Genomic DNA, 21855 nt, shown 5'->3' with positions numbered 1-21855 from the left:
CACCTTTCTTTGCTTTTTTCCAACCTCAGCATCCCCCATATTGCTATCCACCAGCTGCCCCTGTTGTCCTCTGCTGCTGATGGAGAGCAGCTTGGTGACACGTGGGGCGCTTCAGGAGAGGACAACCCGGAGCAGGTAAGGCAGTGGAGACTGAGCTGAGGCTGGGCTCTATCAGCTGGCACGGGGAGCACAGGAGGTGCAGACACATGTGAGGTGTGGGGAGCTGTGTGGTGGCATTGGCTGTGGGGCAGCAGAGTGCCCAGGGTGGGAAAGGCACTGTGCTACTCAGGAAAGGGTGCACAGGGGAATTGTGCTTCAATGGGGCTGCTGGCAGAGAGCACTCTGGGATGCTCCTTTGTGTGGAGAAACTGTGGAGAAAACACTTTGAGGAGCCACAGACCTGGTGTTTGTGAGGTACTCATGAATGTGACCCCAAAGCATCATCCTAAACCCAGAAGAAATATTCCTTATCCTTGACCTTAAAAATACTGAATGCTCAATGTGTTCTTAAGTCAGCAGAAAGTACCAGGTGAATCCCTTTTACCAAGATTTAGTGTATTTGCCTTATTAACAGTGTAAACCAGAAATTGAAATTGCATTTGAATATCCTATAAAACCTTTATTCAGGGATGCCTTTCTGACAGGAATTAGCTTTGTAATTAAGCATGTAATTTAAATGTTTTTTCTTTCATTCATGCAGAAAAGCAGCACAGGGGGAAAAAATCTCTACTTCTGGCTATCAAGAGTACATAGCTATGCATTCATTTAAGAGAAATTGTAGCTCTAAAATTTTTGTTTAAACAAGGTTCATAAAGAGGACAACTAGATCTTCTATTCAGTACAGATAAAAAAATCCATGTTTATTTGTGGAAATCATATAGTAGACACCATATAGCAAAATGGACTGCTGTATTTTGAATAATAAACACAGTATATAATCCCCTGTTGAAACTTCAGAACATTTTCTAGATGAATTTGCAAAACCAGGAATGATCTGGTAATTTTCATTGCACAGTTTTCATTGCACAGAAATTATGGGCTGGGAGAGGCAAATGAGACATGTGGTACATTAGAGGCCAAGACATACACATCAAAGCTGTATTTAAAAGACAGGTACTGATTCCCCAACCCGAAGTTGGGAGGAAGTGGAGTGGGAGTTCATGTTTTGTGGTAGTAGTAATGCTACAAGAAATATCCAGATGGGCATCAACACTATTAAAATTTAAATTGCAGTGGAGCTTTTGGAGCCAAAGAAGGGCTGACACCCTTTTATATTGAATCAAACTCTGTTCTAGACTAAGTTTATCCTTTTTATATATAATACTATACATCATGTGAGGGATATTCTCCCTCTCCAAAAAAACCCCTAAACAATACCCAATCTATGTGATTAAAATGAGATGGTAAATGCAGCTGCAGATATCAAAGAACAATTACTTAAAAGGATTTTAGAAAGCCTTTATTTCAATACACCTGGGTGAAACTATGAACTATAATAGGTGAGGGGCACACTCAGACACAGCAGGAGCCAAGGACCACAGACACTGGGGCACTTAAATTGTGAGGGGGTAAAACCCCAGGGATTCCTTTGTTCAGGGTCCCTCCTTGGAGGCACCAAACTCGGGCTATTTTGTTATTTAGTTATTGAATCAAGATTAAACCATTCAAAAATCTGGACATCTGAGACTTTGCTATGGGGAATGTGGGGTCGAGCTGGTCATGGTGTGAACGTGACTCTCAGAGTGGCTCCTGGATGGTGGGACAGGCATTTCCTTAACAGAGCCACCTTTATGGGACAAATGTAGACACAGCTGGTTCTGCCTCTGGGGACTATATCCATGCATATGATTGCACACAAAGGAAGGGTCTCTCACATCACACAAATATTAATGTTTTGGTGAAAGTCCATCTCTAGTCTAGAAATGCCTCTGGTCTCACAATGAGTAGTGCTCCATATCATGCTGGCAGCTGGAAATAAATTTTTAGCCAGGACCAGCAATTGAATATGTTAATTTGCAATGAGTGAAGTGATTTCCTTTAATTCTCAAACTAAAAAATGTTGTATAGCTTTATTTATCACATCAACTTCAATAAATGAGGAGTGGTCTTGTTCACAAATGCACAGAATGCCTTCCTATAACTGGTTCAGGTTTTAAACAATAGAATTATTACCTTCAGTTCTAAAATGTAAGTGGTGAGGTAGCAAAGGTACCCTAATATTTTCATTTCATAAATTTTTATACACAAAGACAGAATTTTGGAGAAGGAGAGTAATTTTAAACAAAACTTTAAAAGAATAGTATCAGAAACTGAATAGAACTTACATCCTAGAGATGTTGGGGAGGTTGGAAAAAGCATCACTTGGAATTTTTCTTAGATGAGTCTCCAAAAATCTCCTAGAGAAACAAAAATTTGGCAGTTAATATCCTTTGGTAGCTACAATTTAAGATTAAAAAGTCCCACACAGCTTCAGCTCTGCTCCAATGTTTTTGTTCTTATCTTGCCTTTTCTCTGAGTTGCTATCTTTGCCTCATTTCTATTCCTGTTTCATTATGTGGCTTGTTTTGTTTGCTGTGCTCCATGAATTTAAATTGCAGCTTTCTGCATCATCCCACCCAAGAACTCAGCAGTCAGTGGTGACAATGGATCTTCCAAAACTCCAGAGCATGGCCAGCAAAACATATTTGCCCACTGAGTTGGTGAAGTATTAAGAGAATTCTTTTAATCATTTCAGGCTCCACAACGATATCCCATCCCTCATTCTGAGCAAGAAATTCAGGCATGTCAGCCAAAATTGAATTAGAGCAATTGCTGCTACCTCCCCAGAATTCTTCATTTTCTTTGTAATAAATAGTACATTCTTCCTCCTCAAACATTTGATGCGGGGTGGCATGTACCTTACCCGTCTGCAGGAGATTTCAGAAAAACCCACAATATTTAAGGGAGATACTTATCAACAGCCAAGCTCTTAACAGAATGAATCTCTAGCAGACTCATTCCTCTAAATAAGAAAGGAGGAAATACTTTTGAAAATCAGCCTATGATAGCTGTTAAACTTACAGTTACAACCTGTTGTTGTTAATCTTTGCTTTTCCAATACAGTTTGGGAATACACTTACAGAGCATCTAGTCAATGAATAGTTCGAAGAATAATCAAGAACAAGTTATAAACTTTCCCCCTAGCTGCTATTTAACAACAGTTAAAGAAAAAAGAAATAAACAAATTAGGATGATTTCCTGATTCTGTTTTGCTTCATAATGCCAAGTATCTGATTACTACAATTATATTTGATTTACATAGCCAAATATGTTATCATCTTGAGATTTATCAAGCTTCTGGAATTTGCCTACAAGAAATACAGCTGTAGAAATAGAGTTTAATAATAACAATATATGTAGCAATTCTCCAAGGTTTTGTCTTGAATTAAAGTATAAATTAAGAGAATGTACATTCCTATAATCCCAAGGGAAGACTCTACTTCCACAGTCTACCTTCTCTACTCCATATATTTGTTACAAGAATGAGTAAAGACTTCTACTTTTCCAACAGTGGGTTGATGTTTCTCCTGACCTCAATACACCTGGCTCCAAACAAGCTCCCAACCACAGGAATGTCAATTGGTCCAGAGGTTATGTCCACATGGATGTTATTTTAACATCCACAGCAGTATCAGTGATATTACTTCAGTAAGATATATTAGGGAAGTAAATATATATTTTACATAGTTGCCTCTTCATTTTAAAAGAATTTTTAAATGCATATCTACAAAACACAGTAAGTAAATACACACCACCCAAAGAATTTCAGATTGAAATTATATGATTTATGATTTGAATCATCTCAACAAAAGCTTTATGTATTGTAATGAACTATTTTCCACCAATACAGGGGGAAAAATTTACCATATGTCAATATGAAACAGAGTTTGTCAATTTGAAACAAAGTAAAAAATTTTACATTCAAAATTCATCTTTCTGAGAAAATTATAAGAGTCTAGCTTTTTATATAGGAGAAATAAACATGACAACAAAGTAATGGCTTGGTAAAGAGCTATTGACACATTCATTTCTAGTTTTTTATATCCAATTAAATCCAACACAAACAAAAATATATTTTAAATCATTCTGAAATAAATGCATTATAGTCTTTCAGTGGTGCAAAAATAGCTATAAAAAGGCATTTCACGTAGTGAAATTTGTGCTAAGCTTACCAGAAGATGATTACCACCTAGTGTCCAATGCTAGTATTACCAATGTAGTAGGAATGAGGGAATGATTCACACAGCAAAGGAACTCTGCAAGTAGGGAATCACTTCTGAATATGCAAGACTACATAGCTGCTTTCCTATAACTAGCAGTCCAACAGAATAACATAAAGTATCCCTCAAAACTGGCCCAGCCCTAAGTAATTAAAGAAATACTAGATTCCTTCAAGATGAAATTGTACAGGTCAGTGTTTGGGACAAGTAGGTACTGAAAGTAAGCTCTCACTGCTAATGTATTCTCTGCCTACAAACTGAGGTACATATGGACGCTCTCAGACTGACAGGAGAGAATTTAGGTTGGCTACTTGTGAATTTATAGCAAATAGAAAACACCACTCCATAAATGCTGGAGCTTATCCTTGCTCAGTTTGTGATCACCCAGTGCTTCTGACTGGATTTGAGTAAAAAAGACTTTACAGGAAGGAATGATCCCATTCTCAGTCAGTTTTCAGATGACACCAAGATGGGCAGGAATGTTGATCTGCTGGAGGGTAGGAAGGCTCTGTAGAGGGTCCTGCACAGGCTGGAATGATGGGCCAAGGCAACTGTGTGAGGTTCAACAAAGCAAAGTGCCAGCTTGCTGGGTGCCCTCCCAGCTCTTTGTGCACCTCCAGGCTCGTGGGGTAGTATGAGAAGCATAAAAGGCTGTGACTCTCTAAGCACTGCCCAACAATTACTAATACATCCCTGAATAACCAACTTTTTTCCCAGCACAAATCCAAATCCAATCCTATCCACAGCACCATATTTGGTACTATGAAGAAAATAAACTGTATTCCAGCCAAAATCAGGCCACTTCTCTGCAACACTTTTTTCTTTTCATTTGCATCCAGGCCACTTAAGTCCTTTGCCTGGCAGTGCAGCCTGAGGAAATGGAGCATTACTGGAGTAGAGGATAGACCAACCAAGCACTGAAATGTACTGGATATACATCAATCCATGGGACCTGACATGTTGCACCTAAGGGCAATGAGGGTGCTGGCTGATATCATTCTAAGGCTACCCTATCATCTTTGAAATATCATGGTGATCAAGGGAGGTTATGTCTGAAAAAAAAAATCAGCATGCACATCTTCCAGTGAGGCAAAAAGGAGGATCTGAGGAAACACAGGCTAGTGGCTGCTATGTAGTTATTTTTTGTGCGCAAGTAATTTCATACATTTGAATGTCCTTTTGCAGATGCGATGTACACAATCAGAGGCAAAAAAAAAATTAAATTCTTTATTTTCATCTATATTTCTATCTTAATAATTTCTAACATTCAGTTTGACTTTTTGACCTCTGCTGAGCAGCTGGCAGCAATTATAGGCACTTAGTGGTTCTCTGATTAAAAGCAATAGTAGCCAGCAATTACGGCCTATTCTTACTCTCTTTCCCTGTAGGAAGTGAGCCTCTTCTGACTGCTCTTTTCTGAAATTTCATGATCCTGTTTGAACTTTCTTTGCAGAAATTTATAGGCTTTTAATTCAATATTTCAGAAACACAGCTCTTCTCTATTGTAGTTAGAGTACATTTTATAGCATGCCATCATAAAGGTTTAAAGTTCAGGGTAAAAGAGGCAGCAGTACTGGGTTTAGGTAAAATCAAAATTTAGTTCAAAAGTAATGAAATAGGTACGTCTGTGGTCACAATACAAGAAAATATATGAGGGTGTAGTGTTTTAATATGGCAATCGGGTGAAGTCCCAGGCGACCGGAATGGATGAAGCATTGCACCCATCTTTTAAAAGGGTGGAAAGGACGACTGGGGTAACTATTGACCTGTCAATCTCATCTCTGGTCCTGGGAAGATCCTCCCAGAAGCTATGCTAAGGCACATGGAAAACAGAGAGGTGATTTGAGACAGTCAGCACAGCTTCACCAAGGGCAAATCCTGTCTGACCAACCCAGTGGCCTTCTCTGATGGAATGACTACATCAGGGGACAAGGGAAGGGCTGCAGATGTCATTTATCCAAGGCTCCAAGTGCACAGGGCAAGGGATGGGATTCTGCCCCTCTGCTCTAGTGAGACTCCACCTGGAATACTGCATCCAGCTCTGGAGTACTAAGCACAGGAAAGATGTGGACCTGCTGGCGCAGGCTCAGTGGAGGGCCATGAAAGCGATCAGAGAGCTGGAAACCCTCTCTGTGAGGAAAGGTTGAGCTTCTCTTCTGCTGGGCATTTTCAGCCTGCTTCTGCAGGCTGGGGAAGGCTCCAGACACTTTATTACAGCCTTCCAGTACTCAGAGGGCTTCTAACAAAGTTGGGGACGCACTTTTTAGTAGTGCCTGCTGCAATAAGGCAGGGCATTATGATTTTAAATTAAAAGATGGTCAATTCAGGCTAGATGTAAAGAAGACATTTTTACAATGACCGTGGTGAAACCCAGACACAGATTGCTCATAAAGGTGGTAGATAAATAATCTCTGGAAGCATTCAAGGTCAGGCTGGATGGTACTCTGACCAACCTGATCTAGTTGAAGATGTCCCTGCTCCTTCAAGAGGTGGTTGGACTAGATGGTCTTCAAAGATGCATTCCAACCCAAACCATTGTATGATTCTATGCTAAATTATAGTATTAGGTTTCAATTAAATTCAACTATTCAATTCTATATTTATGTATCTACTTATTTGTGAGAAAAAACTAGCTCAATCTTTTCATGTTGTGTGATTCAACCTTTCTTTGTAAAGAGAAAGGTGGAATTTAAGTGCCTGTTTCTTTGCAGTCACTGAGATGATACTCACTGGCTGGAGTTCAAGAGAGAACTAATCTTCTTTTAGTATGTGTCAGCAGCTCATTGCCTACATTTAGGCTTAAATTGTAGTGTTTACTATAGCTGGTCTTATTGCTTCAACTTGAGTCCATGGCATTGCACTTTGCAAAATCCTGAGTGTTGTTTCCCATTGACTCGGGTAAGGTACCAGGGCACTGGCTGGTCTGCACAATCTCGAATAGAACAGAAGGTGTTGACATAAAATGGCCTTTTGCAGATGACTCACTTCTCATTTTTGAATAAAACAAGCTACTTTTTCTACTCTCTAAATTTTGGCTACCACACAGTAGCCACCTAAGTGTGGTTAAGAAGGTGTTATGCTATTAGCAGCTTCACAATACATATTGCTAATTTTTTTGAGACTCTTTATTGTGTAGTCTGTGAACATAAGGATATGTAAGGGCTGAGTCCAGCAAAACACAAAAGCATGTTTAAAGTTGAGTTTTTGAGGAACTGAGACTGTATTTCATTTTCCCTGTTCCTGGTTTGGGAGATTAGCATTTCACAGTAGTCTCTCTGAATTGCATGTGGGAACGTTCAGTCACACTTGGTGATGAAGGCAGATAATTTAGACATTTTTAAAACACTTCCTGAAACAGTCCAACTTTCAATATATAATTGAAAAATAATATCACCTTTTATATATAATATCACCTTTCATAGGATGTTTGGAGGTTCTGTAAACCCATGTTAAGGAAAGCACCACACATTTCTTGATTTTGCAAATATATAAACAGACTGTATGAGTCAGATTCATGAAAAGTTGCCCTCTCCACTGGTATTAGCTATTTGCACAAAAATCTGTAAATTATTCCTTAGTAGTCACATGGATTTTTTTGGGCAAAATTTAAGTTTTTTCTTTTCTTTTACAGGTGTATCAATAAACTCTGTTTCCCAATTCAAGAGAAGGCTGTTGTGTGCTTCTGAAGTGGAATGGGTTGGAAATGTTATGCCAAAAGAAAACACTGTAATGAAAACTGATTATAATAGCAATTCAAGATTCAGTGTAGCATAACACTTACAAAATCAGTCTGTTAAACCACTGTTGAAATCCACTCCAAAAACAAGAGTTTTTTTAACTCTGGTATAAACAACTCTTTTGCTACTATGATAATCAAAACTCATCATCTTCTCAAACAAGGAAACGATACAAATTAATTTTTACTGCCTTATCACCAGTGTCTTCTGTAAAAATGTGTGATATTCTCATTGAGGTTAATCTCTTCACAGCACTTAAAAAAGAACTACTTGCAGTCCTCCTGCTTTCTGTTGAGCAAACTATGTGTGTAGTTCAAAAATGCTGAAGCAATGCTTGTTTCTACAGTTTTTGGTTTGTGCTTGTACAGTTCCTAGCACTTGATAGGTTTCTGTGCCATGACACAGGAAATTTAAATGTTCCAAACAAGAAATGTTACTGATCCAATGACTGATAAGGAATGAAAGAAAATATTGTATTCAATGTTCACAAGGTATTATTTTGGTAATATTTCTCTATTCCCTTAGTCCCTCAATCCTGTTCTTCATCTGCTCACTTTGAGTTGGCCTGTGTATATACAGTAAAGCAGTGCAGTTTGTAAGTTACTTCAAGAACCCTTAGAACAGTGCTTCAATTTCCCATTGGGATTATGAAGAAATCCTTTCACTGTAGCATTTCAATTTAACTGAGACAATAATACACACTAATTTTTTGACCTAGTGTATTGGACCTACTGTATGTCAAGTGCAGGATTGTTGTGTGTTAATAGCAGGATTATAGAAGCAAAACGATGCCTTTCTAGGCAAAATATGTAGGTAAGTACAATAACAAGCAACAGAATTGACAACAAAGTATAGTTTTATATAAAAGACAATATTTAGGGAACATTTTATGTTGCAGCCATGTACATAGAATTATTTCAATCATTATCGGAAAAGCAATTGATAAAACGATTTCATGGATTTGGTAAGTATAATGCTGTTTGGTAAAAAAAATTAATTATTTTAAGAAGGTTCAAATCTGGCTCTGTCTTCAGAAATAGTCAAATGCTTTTACAAATGAAAATAATCACATATTTTTTGGAAAATGAATTAATTGCAACTAAAAAAATATTTCAAAATGTGTAGCCATTCTATATTACCTACAGAATATACAGAATATATGGGCATTAATCAGAAGGCAGTACCCTACCTATGGCAAATTTACTGGAGCAAATGCAGAATTAGTGTCTAATGTAAAGAGCATATTCTTGAAGACTGTACTGGTTTTGTATCTATTTATATACCAGTTCATCTGTCCTTGCCTAACATCCTCTTGTTCAATTTCAATCAAGTTTGATTATGTTGATATGAAAATAGCACCTGGGTACAGGATAGAAACCTTATTGACAGGGAAGGGAAGGGAAGGGAAGGGAAGGGAAGGGAAGGGAAGGGAAGGGAAGGGAAGGGAAGGGAAGGGAAGGGAAGGGAAGGGAAGGGAAGGGAAGGGAAGGGAAGGGAAGGGAAGGGAAGGGAAGGGAAGGGAAGGGAAGGGAAGGGAGAGATTAATTTATTTTAGTTAGTGAATGCAGGAGATGCAATGCACACTGAACAAGAAGCAAAACTTTATTAGTTTTATTGTAAAAGAAAAAGAATTAAAAACAATTAGAAATAGATTTATAAAAGGAAAATAATTGAGAAGTGCATTGAGGTGATGCTGGAATAGTGATACCACCTGACTGTGTCATCACAATGATGCCAAGAAGCATATTACAATAATTCAAGAATTATGATGCAATTACATCTTTGAAAAAATGTTCAGTGGGGTTTTGGTGATCTGTATGTGTAAGTAGACAAAAAAAAATCTTATACTGAAAAAAGGTCATCTCCAAAATCAATATCTGTGCATTCAGGAATCTGGAAAAGTACCTGCATTAACTATATTTAGATAAATAACATTTTAAAATGAACACACTTTTCTAGCTTAAGTTCATGTCCCTTTTCTACTACAAGAGTTAGAAATAAACTTTTATTGGAATTTCTTGTAAGCATTTCTTAAAAAATGGTTTGCCCCATTCTTTTAAAGTAGCAAAAGAGAAATGAGAACAGCTCTGATTGAATAATCAGAATGAAACTTTAATTGGAGGTTCAAGATCCTGTGCATTGAAAAGAGCTCATCATCTCCAAAAGCTGGCAAAGTGTTCCTAGTCTCACCAGTCTTAGTCCTACAAACCCTACAAAACTGAATAGCCACACAAAAAAGTTTTTAAATTGGCAATCTTGAGGTTCACTTGTTACCACCAAGAAGCAAAATTACTTTGCTTAAAGTGACAAACTTGCTGCATTTAGGGAAAATTGTAGAGAGTTTAAACATAAAGTGTGCAATATGTACAGCTACATATCTCACCTCAAAGAAGACTTTATTTGTTCTTAAGGTTAACAGAAGCTTCAATTATTTTGGAATCTTTTGACCTTGATTCAGAACTGCTGCCTATTGTACAGAAAAAGATGAAAACATGACAGAATCAGGGGCACACACTTTACAATCTCACAAAATTCTGTGTGTTGTTTTAACTGCCATGTGCAAATAATCCAGTCTGAAGCATCTGAAAGCACTCTGAACAAAAGCCACATATAGGTAAATGTTATGACTCCCATTAAACATATGGAGGGAAAGAAATATTAAGACATTTGCAGAGAGCAAGGGACTACAGAATTGGGTACAGTCCACCACATTTCAGCAATTCAAATAAGAGAACAGAAGGAACATAAACACAGTTTATCCAGAGGGAAAACTTCAAACTGAAGTAAAAAACGTAGTAGTTTTTTTTTTGTGTTTGATTGGGTTGTGTTTTGTTTGCTTGTTTGTTTGGGAAGGTTGTGTGTAAAAATTCTGTTTTCCTTATTTCCTCAGATAATTCTCCCATTTGCTTTCAAATAAAAGACTGTGCAGCACACATTCTATCACTTCTACCATACACTATAAAATCACAAACCACATTGTCATTACATGGAATATTTTCTTGACATGGCAGGGAGTACACATCTTGAGAAGTTTGCAATGGTCACTCCAATGATTAAATTTCACCCCAAATAAACAGAAAAATATTTCTCTGTTGTTTTCATTAATTACTTTTCCCATGGAAATAAGATCTTCACTGGGTGTTTTTGTCTTTTCAAAACAAAGGCTTATTATTTTACAGCCCCCATTACTACAGGTGTTTAAAACACTAGAATTCCAGTGGCCAAAGTGCTTACTTGTGGAGCTGTATGCAGAGAGGTACTTCTCAGCCATCAAACCAGCATATTTCAAGGGAAGTATCAAATTTCATTATGTGATCTCATTGTTTCTATTAACTATTTTAAATGCCTGTATAAAGGTATTTTCTCCCATAAACTGAAACTGCTATATTTTCTAACTTATGGTAGATTTCAAAGAACATACTACTTGGTGCATGCCATAGCATTACTGCAATTTCAACCTAAATAAACTGTGTATATAAAAGTATAATAACAAAAAAGTGTATAATTTAAAATCTTATTAACCAAAATACTTCAGTCTAACCATCCAAAAAATTAACGGCAAGCAAAAATAATGGAAATAACATAAATATTTTTTCTTTCTTTCTAGGCAAGTGACCAATTTAAGCTTTTACTTTCAGTGTTAAAAAATCTGAGAAGTATTCAAATAACTGCAAATAATTTAACGGTTCTTATTTATATAAAGTCCTGAGAATCATTATCAAGACATTAATGAATCAATCTGTTACTAGTTTACCTTGCAATTAAATCAACTGAGTTTGAGTTCATTTACTTTATCAGAAAGTAATCTATATTTACAAATGAAATTTCCATAAAGACTATAAAACTTCCATACAGACTATAAAACTTTTGTACCTCAAGAAACAAAGTGGAAGCCCAGAGTGATTCATGTGCTCAGTTGTAGCTGGCAGGTGCCATTTCAGTCTCATTACAGTATTTGACTCTCAGATATGACACAAGACACTCATCTGGATTGGCAACAGGAACCCGGACAAGATCTTCTACTGTGCCCATAATGTACCAAACACTTAGGCTGAGCTATCTGAATTACTCTATCCCTTTGGCAAGCTCTAAATTTGCTGCTTTATCCCATACTCCACACTTTCATCTGAAGTGCCCTTTCTCCCAGACAGTATACTTGGATTCTCAATTCTCATGGATTCTTTTTCTTTTCCTTTGACAAAGAAGCTGAAAATGAACACAGAGGATTTTGTGGAAGTCTTTGTGAGGTGACACATCCCGTTCCTATTGATTTTTAATCACAAAATTGTGTTTGATCTACCTTTCCTTCCCCTCATCCCCTAAGCACTTGCCACACAGAATCCAGCCTACTGCTCGCTTTGCCCACAAACAGCCCAGTTACTTATTTTCCTACATTTTTCACAGAACTCTTAAGATCCAATGAACCATCTCTTCACAACTCTTGAAGGTTTGAGAGTCACTTTTCCTACCTGTTCCTGCCACACGCAGAGTCTGCACACTGCTGTTCCACTCTCCTGTACCGCCCAGGTAATCTGCAGCACCTCTGCCCTCTCACCACCTCCTCATCTCATAGGACATCAGCTCGGAGCATCTCCTGCCTGCAAAGTATGAACACTCACAGCTGGCTTCCCTAAACCATCCCCATGTACTCACAGGGTCTGGGTGTCCTCTGGGAGGCTGGGAATAAAGTAGATGTCCCTGCAAGTGATTTTGTAGTCCTCCCAGTCAGAACACTCGCAGAAGGCTGAAGGACACCTCTCTGTGCCCCGGCTGCACAGCACCAGCACCAGCAGCAACTGGTGAAGGAAGGCTACCGTGAGGCACAGCATCTTCCGCCGTCCGCTCCCGCTCTGCCCCTCGCTTCTCCGAGGAGACGAGGAGATCCCAGAGCTGCACGGGCAGACGACGCTGCCCCGCCGGGAGAAGCTGCCGGGGAAAGGCGGCACCTGTGCTGGACAACGCCGCCTCCTCACTAAGCGGGGTCAGGAAAGGTCTCAGCAAGCCCTGAGCGCCCTCGCCGTCGGGCAGGGTCCCTCTCCTCGCCCCGGCCCCGCGCCCATCCGGCCAGCCATCCTGGACCCGGCCCCCCGCTCCTCCGCACCCCTTCTGCGGGGTATCCCGGGGCCCCTTCCCCGGCTCCCAGCGCCCGCTCCCCGGCTCCCAGCGCCCGCTCCCCGGCTCCCAGCGCCCGTTCCCCGGCTCCTCCGCACCCGCTCCCCGGCTCCCAGCGCCCGCTCCCCGGCTCCCAGCGCCCGCTCCCCGGCTCCCAGCGCCCGCTCCCCGGCTCCCAGCGCCCGTTCCCCGGCTCCTCCGCACCTGCTCCCCGGCTCTCAGAGCCCGCTCCCCGGCTCTCAGCGCCTGTTCCCCGGCTCCCAGCGCCCGCTCCCCGGCTCCCAGCGCCGTTTCCCGGCTCCCAGCGCCCGCTCCCCGGCTCCTCCGCACCCGCTCCCCGGCTCTCAGAGCCCGTTCCCCGGCTCTCAGCGCCCGTTCCCCGGCTCTCAGCGCCCGTTCCCCGGCTCTCACCCAGGCTCTCACCCCGGCTCTCACCCCGGCTCTCACCGCCGCGCCGCTCCCGGGACCCCGCCGCTGTCCGCGCTCCCTCCGCAGCCTTGGGGCTCCGGGGCCGCCTGCCGCGGGCGGCCGGCACCGCGCGGGGCCAGCGGGTTCTGCCCTACCCAGCCCAGCCCTGCCCTGCCCTGCTCTGCCCAGCCGGGGCGAGAACCGCGCCGGCAGCGGGATCGGCCCGCCGAGCCGCTTTCAAAGGCAGAGGCGAAACGTCGGACCCCGACCATTCTTCCTGGCATCTTTGCAAAAAGGAACAGGAGGAAGGGGGTTGAGTAAGAGCCAGACTAACCTGTGAAAGCGATGAAGTTAAAGCAGACCTTTGCAACAAGCAAATATTCAGTGACTGCAAGTTAGACATGCACTAAATGTATAGCTGTTAAAAAAGCACTGCAAGTTCAAAAGAGTGATTTTGAAAATGACAGGATAGAGCAAAAGAGGAGAGAGTAGCATTTCCCACATTATCAGAAAAGATAAAATCCATCCTCCAAATAAAAAAAATGGGGGAAAAAAATCTAACCTTGACAGAAATGAAGTGGAATTATTGTCACCTTAAGTAGGTATACAACAAGACAAATGTCAACATAAATGTTTGTAGTCTTCAGAGGACGAAACTCGAAAATGTAACCTATGCACAGTACAAATTAGATTACATGATTCTTGGATAATTAGTCCAGCTACATTAGTTATTCAAACATTTTGAGTACAATACATCAGACACTATTTTGATATAACTCTTTAAAAGTACTTTAAGTCAGTTCACCAGTATATGTTTCCTAAATGTAATGAATCCCCTTAATACATCTTTTTAAGGTAAGCAAGTGATACCATGGCCATAAAGAAATTTTAATATAAATCCTGATCTTATGGGCTTATGTTAAATCTCGTGTAAATGAGAAATCCCATGAGTTACACTTATCCCATTTAGGATGGAGTATCCTTTGGGGGTGTCCCAGAGAGAGGTCAAGCTGAAGCACCCACAAGTATCCTAGAGAATTTCACACTGCATTGCATGCATTCCCTTAGAAACACTGGCTATCCTCTGCCCTGTTCAGTCATGTCCTTCTGACACACTGCTCACATCTGTAACTCACCTGCAGCCCTAAGAGCCACCACATTTTGGTGTCTGTACCAACCTGACTAAGTAACAACAAAGCCACAGGCAGATCACTGAATTTCAAGGTAAATGAGCAAATGAGATACACGGTCCACAGAGGCACAGATGAGACAAAATTGTGACTCAGTCTTGCCAAGTCAGACATGGGGCTTGTAACTGTTCATCACTTTGGCCAGTGCTAAGGGAGACAACCCCAGCATGGTGTAAGCCAGACTGGCTGGCTCGAGGCTGCCGCCAAGGTGTTCAAGGTTGCCATCTCTCAGCAGTGGGATCATGTTCTTTCCCAGCCAAGAGCTAATGACACATTTCATGAAGAAGAAAGCCACAAAGCAGTACAGGTTCTGAGAGTGGAAACACATCTACTTCTGTGCTGCTACCCCATCTGGTCCTGTCCCAGCCATCTTGTCCTCTGTGGAAACTAAACACACCATATACTGTTTGGCATAGCTGAGAGTCAGCAAATACAACATTACTTACCACAGTTGCTACAATCTGCAAAACCTACACTTGTCCAACACTCAGGGTAATATTGCCTGGCATTCATGAGGCATAGCCTGTCTTCCTGTTTTTGGAACCATAGACAAGATAAAAATTCTCATCCACCAATGATATCAGTTGTGGAACACAATTGTATTATTTCATAATAATGTGAGATCTTATTGATCTCTGAGGGCAAATCACCAGAATGGGATAGTGAGGCAAGCTCAGGGTTCTGTACTGTGTGTCCCATTCAATCCTGCTGATCTTTCCCAGATCTGGAAACACCAACTCAAGAGTCTGACTGTAGGGAGGCTTTTGCCAGGATCTGTGGGACCTGCCTTCTTTTTTCTTCTCATGCTGTTGTGGTTCCCATGACCATAATTTTTAAAAATTAAATGCAGATATATCAGAGATCAAACAAACATGAAAGTTTAGTGGATTTAGGCTTGCCTTGGATCCTCTATCCAATGGGAGGAATCAGCCACTTAAATTTCACCTAATGTGTTACATGTTACAAAAATCATGCAGTGCTATACCTGCCTACATTCTCCTCTGGTTTCCTTCTTCTTACTGCCAAAGTAACAGTTTGTCCCAGGGACACTGTACACCTTATTAAAAATAAGAAATTAAACTCTCTGCACCTTTTGGCTTTGGCAAAGAAATATTTTGGTTGGCACAGGCTGACAACAAAGCATACAAAACCATCCAGCAAAACAAATGTATCATCAAAGAAATTTCTGTTGTCTTTTGGACCTCTCAGCTTCTTAGATTATCTTCTCAGACGACATAACAACTAGGAACCCAGACTTGGTACCATGCACATCTGTGATGTGGCGAAAATGTGTGCGACTTGGGCCACATGAATATGCTTCTGCTTTAGCCATAATGAAGAGGGATGAGAGGGATGAGACTGTGCTGCATATGGCAAGGAAGCTCCGAGCATATGCAGATGCTGTGCGTAGCCCAACACATGCCAGAATCGCAGCGGTAGAAACACGTCTGCAGAAATTAGAGGAGAAGATAGAGGAGAATCATAAGAAGCTCAGAGAGGAGATTAAAGAAGATCTTCTCCAAATCTCGGCAGTACAGATCAGAGGTTCTGGTATCCAAGGCAGACATTTCCCAGATGGCGAGAGAAGGTACACCCCACGAACAGAGCTGTGGTTCTACCTGCGTGACTGTGGAGAAAACATGAGGAGATGGGATGGGAAATCTGCTGTTCTGGTACAACGGGTGTGTGAATTGAAGGAAGACAGGGCTGAGAGAGGGAGTTCCACCAAAAGGAAAGCAGCTCCAGTTGCCCGTAGCCGAACTGCCAGGTATGATGATGATGACATGTCCGATCCCCTTGATGGAACATCCAAGACATGTGCCCAGGGAAAGAAGGATAACCAGGCTTAGAGGGGCCCTGCCTCTAGCTAGGTAAAGGCTAGGGAAAACCGTGTTTTCTGGACTCTGTGGATTTGTTGGCCTGGCACATTGGAACCACAAAAGTATAAAGCCTTGATTGATACTGGTGCTCAATGTACATTAATTCCATTGAGACATGTGGGGACAGAGTCTGTTTCTATTGCTGGTGTGACAGGGGGATCCCAGGATTTCACTTTGGTGGAAGCTGATGTGAGCCTGACTGGGAATGAGTGGAAGAAACATCCTATCGTGACTGGCCCAGAGGTCCCATGTATTTTGGGCATAGACTACCTTCGAAGTGGGTATTTCAAAGAGCCAAAAGGACTCAGGTGGGCATTTGGGATAGCAGCTATAGTGACAGAGGGCATCCAGCAATTGAACACCTTGCCTGGGCTGTCTGAGAATCCATCTGCAGTAGGGCGCCTGACGGGAGAAGAGCAACGAGTGCCAATTGCCACTTCCACAGTGCATCGACGACAGTATAGAACCACTCGAGATGCTGTGATCCCCATCCATAAGATGATCCGAGAGCTGGAGAGCCAAGGGGTGGTCAGCAAGACCCACTCACCCTTCAACAGCCCCATTTGGCCTGCACAAAAATCTGAAGGAGAATGGAGATTGACTGTGGACTATCGTGCATTGAATGAAGTGACTCCACCACTGAGTGCTGCCGTGCCAGACATATTAGAGCTCCAGTACGAGCTGGAGTCCAAGGCAGGGAGGTGGTACGCCACTATAGACATTGCCAATGCATTTTTCTCCATTCCTCTGGCAGCAGAATGCAGGCCTCAGTTTGCTTTCACATGGAGGGGAGTGCAGTATGCCTGGAACCGACTGCCCCAGGGGTGGAAGCACAGTCCTACCATCTGCCATGGACTGATCCAGACTGCACTAGAAAGGGGTGAGGCTCCAGAACATCTGCAACATATTGATGACATCATTGTGTGGGGGAACACAGCTGCGTAAGTGTTTGAGAAAGGAAAGAAAATCATCCAAATCCTCCTGGGAGCTGGTTTTGCCATTAAAAAGAGCAAAGTAAAGGGACCAGCTCATGAGATTCAGTTCTTAGGAGTGAAGTGGCAAGATGGATGTCATCAACAAGATCACAGCAATGTCTCCACCCACCGATAAGAAGGAGACACAAGCTTTCCTGGGTGCCATAGGCTTTTGGAGGATGCACATTCCTGAGTACAGTCAGATCGTGAGCCCTCTTTACCTGGTCACCCGCAAGAAGAACAATTTCCAGTGGGGCCCTGAGCAGCAACAAGCCTTTGTCCAGATCAAGCAGGAGATCGCTCATGCAGTAGCTCTTGGCCCAGTTAGGACAGGACCAGATGTGAAGAACATGCTCTACTCTGCAGCTGGGAACCATGGCTTGTCCTGGAGCCTTTGGCAGAAGGTGATTGGGGAGACTCGGGGTTGACCACTGGGATTTTGGAGTCGAAGCTACAGAGGGTCTGAAGCCAACTACACTCCCAACAGAGAAGGAAATTTTGGCTGCCTATGAAGGAGTCCAAGCCGCTTCAGAGGTGATTTGTACAGAAGCGCAACTCCTCCTGGCACCCCGACTGCCGGTGCTGGGGTGGATGTTCAAAGGCAAGGTTCCTTCCACCCACCATGCCACCAGTGCCACACGGAGCAAGTGGATTGCTCTTATCACACAGTGCACCCATATAGGTAAACTGAATCACCCTGGGATTTTGGAGGTAATTACAAATTGGCCCGAAGGTGAGAATTTTGGTGTCACAGATGAAGAACAAGAACCAGTGACACGGGCTGAAGAGGCTCCTCCATATAACCAACTGCCCCCAGAGGAAACACGCTATGCTCTTTTCACTGACAGTTCCTGTCGCATCGTAGGGATGAACCGGAAGTGGAAAGCAGCCGTATGGAGCCCCACACGACAGGTTGTACAAGCTACCGAAGGAGAAGGTGGATCAAGTCAACTTGTGGAACTCAAAGCTGTTCAACTGGCCCTGGACATTGCAGAAAGAGAGAAATGGCCAAAGCTCTACCTCTACACTGATTCGTGGATAGTAGCTAATGCTTTGTGGGGTTGGCTGGAGAGGTGGAAAGAGGCTAACTGTCAACGTAGAGGAAAACCAATTTGGGCTGCTGATGAGTGGAAAGATATTGCTAGCAGGGTAGGGAGGCTACCTGTGAAAGTCCACCACGTAGATGCCCATGTCCCCAAGAGTAGAGCCAATGAGGAGCACCAAAACAATGAGCAGGTAGACCAGGCTGCAAGGATAGGGGTGTCCAGGATAGACCTAGATTGGGAACACAGGGGAGAGTTATTCCTAGCTCGATGGGCCCATGATGCCTCAGGCGATCAGGGCAGAGATGCCACCTGTAAGTGGGCATGAGACTGAGGGGGATCTCTAACCATGGACAGTATTTCACAGGTTATCCATGATTGTGAGACGTGTGCTGCCATCAAGCAGGCCAAGCGAGTGAAGCCCCTATGGTATGGTGGGCGATGGTCCAAGTACAAGTATGGGGAGGCCTGGCAGATTGACTCCATCACACTGCCCCAGACACGCCAGGGCAAGCGCTATGTGCTGACCATGGTGGAAGCCACCACTGGATGGTTGGAAACCTACCCTGTGTCTCATGCTACTGCCTGGAACACCATCCTAGGCCTGGAAAAGCAGGTCCTTTGGAGGCATGGTACCCCTGAGAGAATTGAGTCAGACAATGGGACTCATTTCAAGAACAGCCTTATCAACACCTGGGCTAGCGAACATGGCATTGAGTGGGTGTACCAAATCCCCTACCATGCACCAGCTGCAGGAAAAGTAGAGAGGTACAATGGACTACTAAAAACCCAGTTGAAAGCTTTGGGTGGGGGATCTTTCAAAAATTGGGAGCAGCATTTAGCAAAGGCCACCTGGTTAGTAACAGCCGAGGTTCCACCTAATGAGCAGGTCCTGCCCAGTCTGAGTCCCTGAATATAATAGATGGAGATAAAGTCCCAGTGGTACGTGTCAGAGGTTTGTTAGGGAAGACTGTGTGGATCAATGCCGCCTTGAGTACAGACAAACCCATTCGTGGGGTTGTCTTTGCTCAGGGACCAGGTTGCACATGGTGGATAATGCAAAGAGATGGAACAACACGATGTGTACCTCAGGGAGATCTGATTGTGGGGTGAGAATGATAGGCAATATCACTGTTAGTTGGATGTTACTGCCATTGTCTGTACATTAAACCATACAGACATGAGACAGAAGGAAATGCGTAAGTGTTGAAGGTCTGGGCAAGTGGGAGATGGAGAAGGAGATGTGCAAGTGTCGAAGGTCTGATCAAGTGATAGATGGAGCTTTGAGTGAGTAAAGTGAAAGGGGGGAATCCTGCAGCTCTGTAGTATAGTGGGATGGATTCAGTGGTCCAGTGTGGGGATGTGATGAGGGCATGATGGGTATTGCTTGTAAATTTTGGGGGAACAGATGGAAATTTTGAGTGAATAAATGCATGATGTGTGGTAGTATGTTGATGATATGGGGATAAGGGGTGGAATGTCCTAGGGTGACATTATGATGCTTGTATCCCCATTCATGTGTTCTGTTTATGCTGGATATTATGTTCTGTGCCTTTAAGACTGGCTCTGAAGAGGGAAAATTTTGTTTGCATTTTCTTATCAGCCTGGCGGGACACAGAGACAGGGCAGCAGCTTGTGCTGCTTTTGGTTTTTTTGCTTTTGCTTTTTTGCTTTGCTCTCTCTCTTGCTCTTGCTTCTGCTTCGCTTCTGCTTGCTCTTGCTTCCGCTCATTAGCTAGTTCAGCTAAACAGTCCAAATTTCTTCCTGGACTGTTTCTCCTTTCCTTTCTGGAAAGAACTTGAACCTGCTCCAGACTGGGACCTGGGAACAGCGAGAGTTTGCACCTTGTGGCCTGCAGCAGCTACCCCAGCACTGGAGGGACTGATAACAGAGCTACCACCCCCAAAAGAGACCTTCTGAATTTGTCATCTTTTTCAGAGCGGTGTCATCCAGTATTGTTCATTCTGTGTACTGGGGGGTGCTGTGCCTGTTAAATAAGCAGGTTCTTTCCACTTCTCTCAGAGGAATTCTTCTCGAACCGGTTGGGGGGGAGGGGTCGTGGGGGTTTGCTTACTGGAGGGCCCCCCCTGCCTTTGGAGATTCTCTACCAAATTTGCCCTAAACCAGAACAGAGAACTTTGAGGGGAAGTGACCAGGTACATGGTATGGATAGTGAAAAAAAGAAAAAAAATCTTCGCCAAAGCAAAAGCCATCAAAATTCATGGGATGCCATGAGGTGCAGGGACATGGACCACAGACTGCCCAATTGGTCCTCATTGAAATTGCAAGATTCCCTTTCCCTTCCCGAAAGGAAATGAAATTTCCTTTCGGGAAGGGAAAGGGAATCTTGTGATCCCGAAAAGAAAGGCTTACAAACACTCTGGAAAGGAGATAGGATCAAATAAAATGCAATTGAAAAAAAGCAAAAAACCCCAGAAAATCGGGAGATTTAGTGTCTTCAAAAAATGGTCTGTGAGGAAATGAGCTGCATTGCAAAGGACCAAAACATGCCAAAACTAAACTCACAGATGTTGCAAAAGCAGGGGAAAAAGTCAAGGAGGAAGACTCAACTTGGAGGGGAAGATATGAGGGACATGGCATGGATACTTAAAAAAAAAAAGAAAAAAATCTTCTGCACAAAACCCAGGACTGCCTCAGCCTTCAGGGCTATCAGTCCTGCCCCAGCACCACCACACACAAACAGGGGCTGGCTGCCTTCATGGGCCCCGCTATGCCAGCCCTGACACCCAGGCTGCCATCCTGGCCCAGCCTTAGCCTGTCCCGATTCCCCAAGGAGGTGACAGTACCTGGGGTTGTAGCCGCCCCAAAAGCCACCAGCAGCCCAGCCCCTCGCAGGGCGGGTGGGATGGAATGGAATGGGCTGCCAGGCCCTCTCTGCTGCTCGAGGAGGATCCTCTATGGCTCCTGGTGTCTGCCCTGAGGGAGCTGCTAGCCTTGTACTGCCATGCTCTGGCTTCTTCTAGTCAGTTCTGAGTCCTTCTGTTCAACTTTTTCAAGAACAGGCCCAGTGATGGGGGAACTAAAAGTATATTTGTAAATCAGATAACCCCAGGCTAGGGAGGCCTCTGAACTCTAGATCAGAATGTAAATTCTAAATAGAAAAATACAGGTAGCTACATGCAATAAGACACACCCTGCATGGCACAAATATGGAAATATTTTGCAATTATTCAATTTCATTTTGCATTTATAGCATTGTCTGGAATACTTTATCATCAAGAAGTAGACAAA

The 21855-nt window shown here is 42.9% G+C and overlaps 1 protein-coding gene across 1 annotated transcript in view; it reads right to left on the bottom strand.

Moving 5' to 3' along the window:
• TSHR (thyroid stimulating hormone receptor) overlaps nucleotides 1-12825 on the bottom strand; it is a 47673-nt gene extending 34848 nt beyond the window's left edge. The window contains exons 1-2 of the mRNA XM_066552731.1: nucleotides 12650-12825; nucleotides 2325-2396 (exon numbers count right to left, since the gene is read on the bottom strand). Of these exons, the coding sequence (XP_066408828.1) occupies nucleotides 2325-2396; nucleotides 12650-12825 (248 nt within the window). The remainder of the gene's footprint in view (nucleotides 1-2324; nucleotides 2397-12649) is intronic.
• Nucleotides 12826-21855: the final 9030 nt, after the last annotated feature.

Source organism: Molothrus aeneus, chromosome 6 (assembly GCF_037042795.1).
Source record: "Molothrus aeneus isolate 106 chromosome 6, BPBGC_Maene_1.0, whole genome shotgun sequence".
Classification (NCBI taxonomy): Eukaryota; Metazoa; Chordata; class Aves; order Passeriformes; family Icteridae; genus Molothrus; species Molothrus aeneus.
Note: the sequence above shows the minus strand (reverse complement) of the source record. Positions and strands in the feature narration are given on the sequence as shown.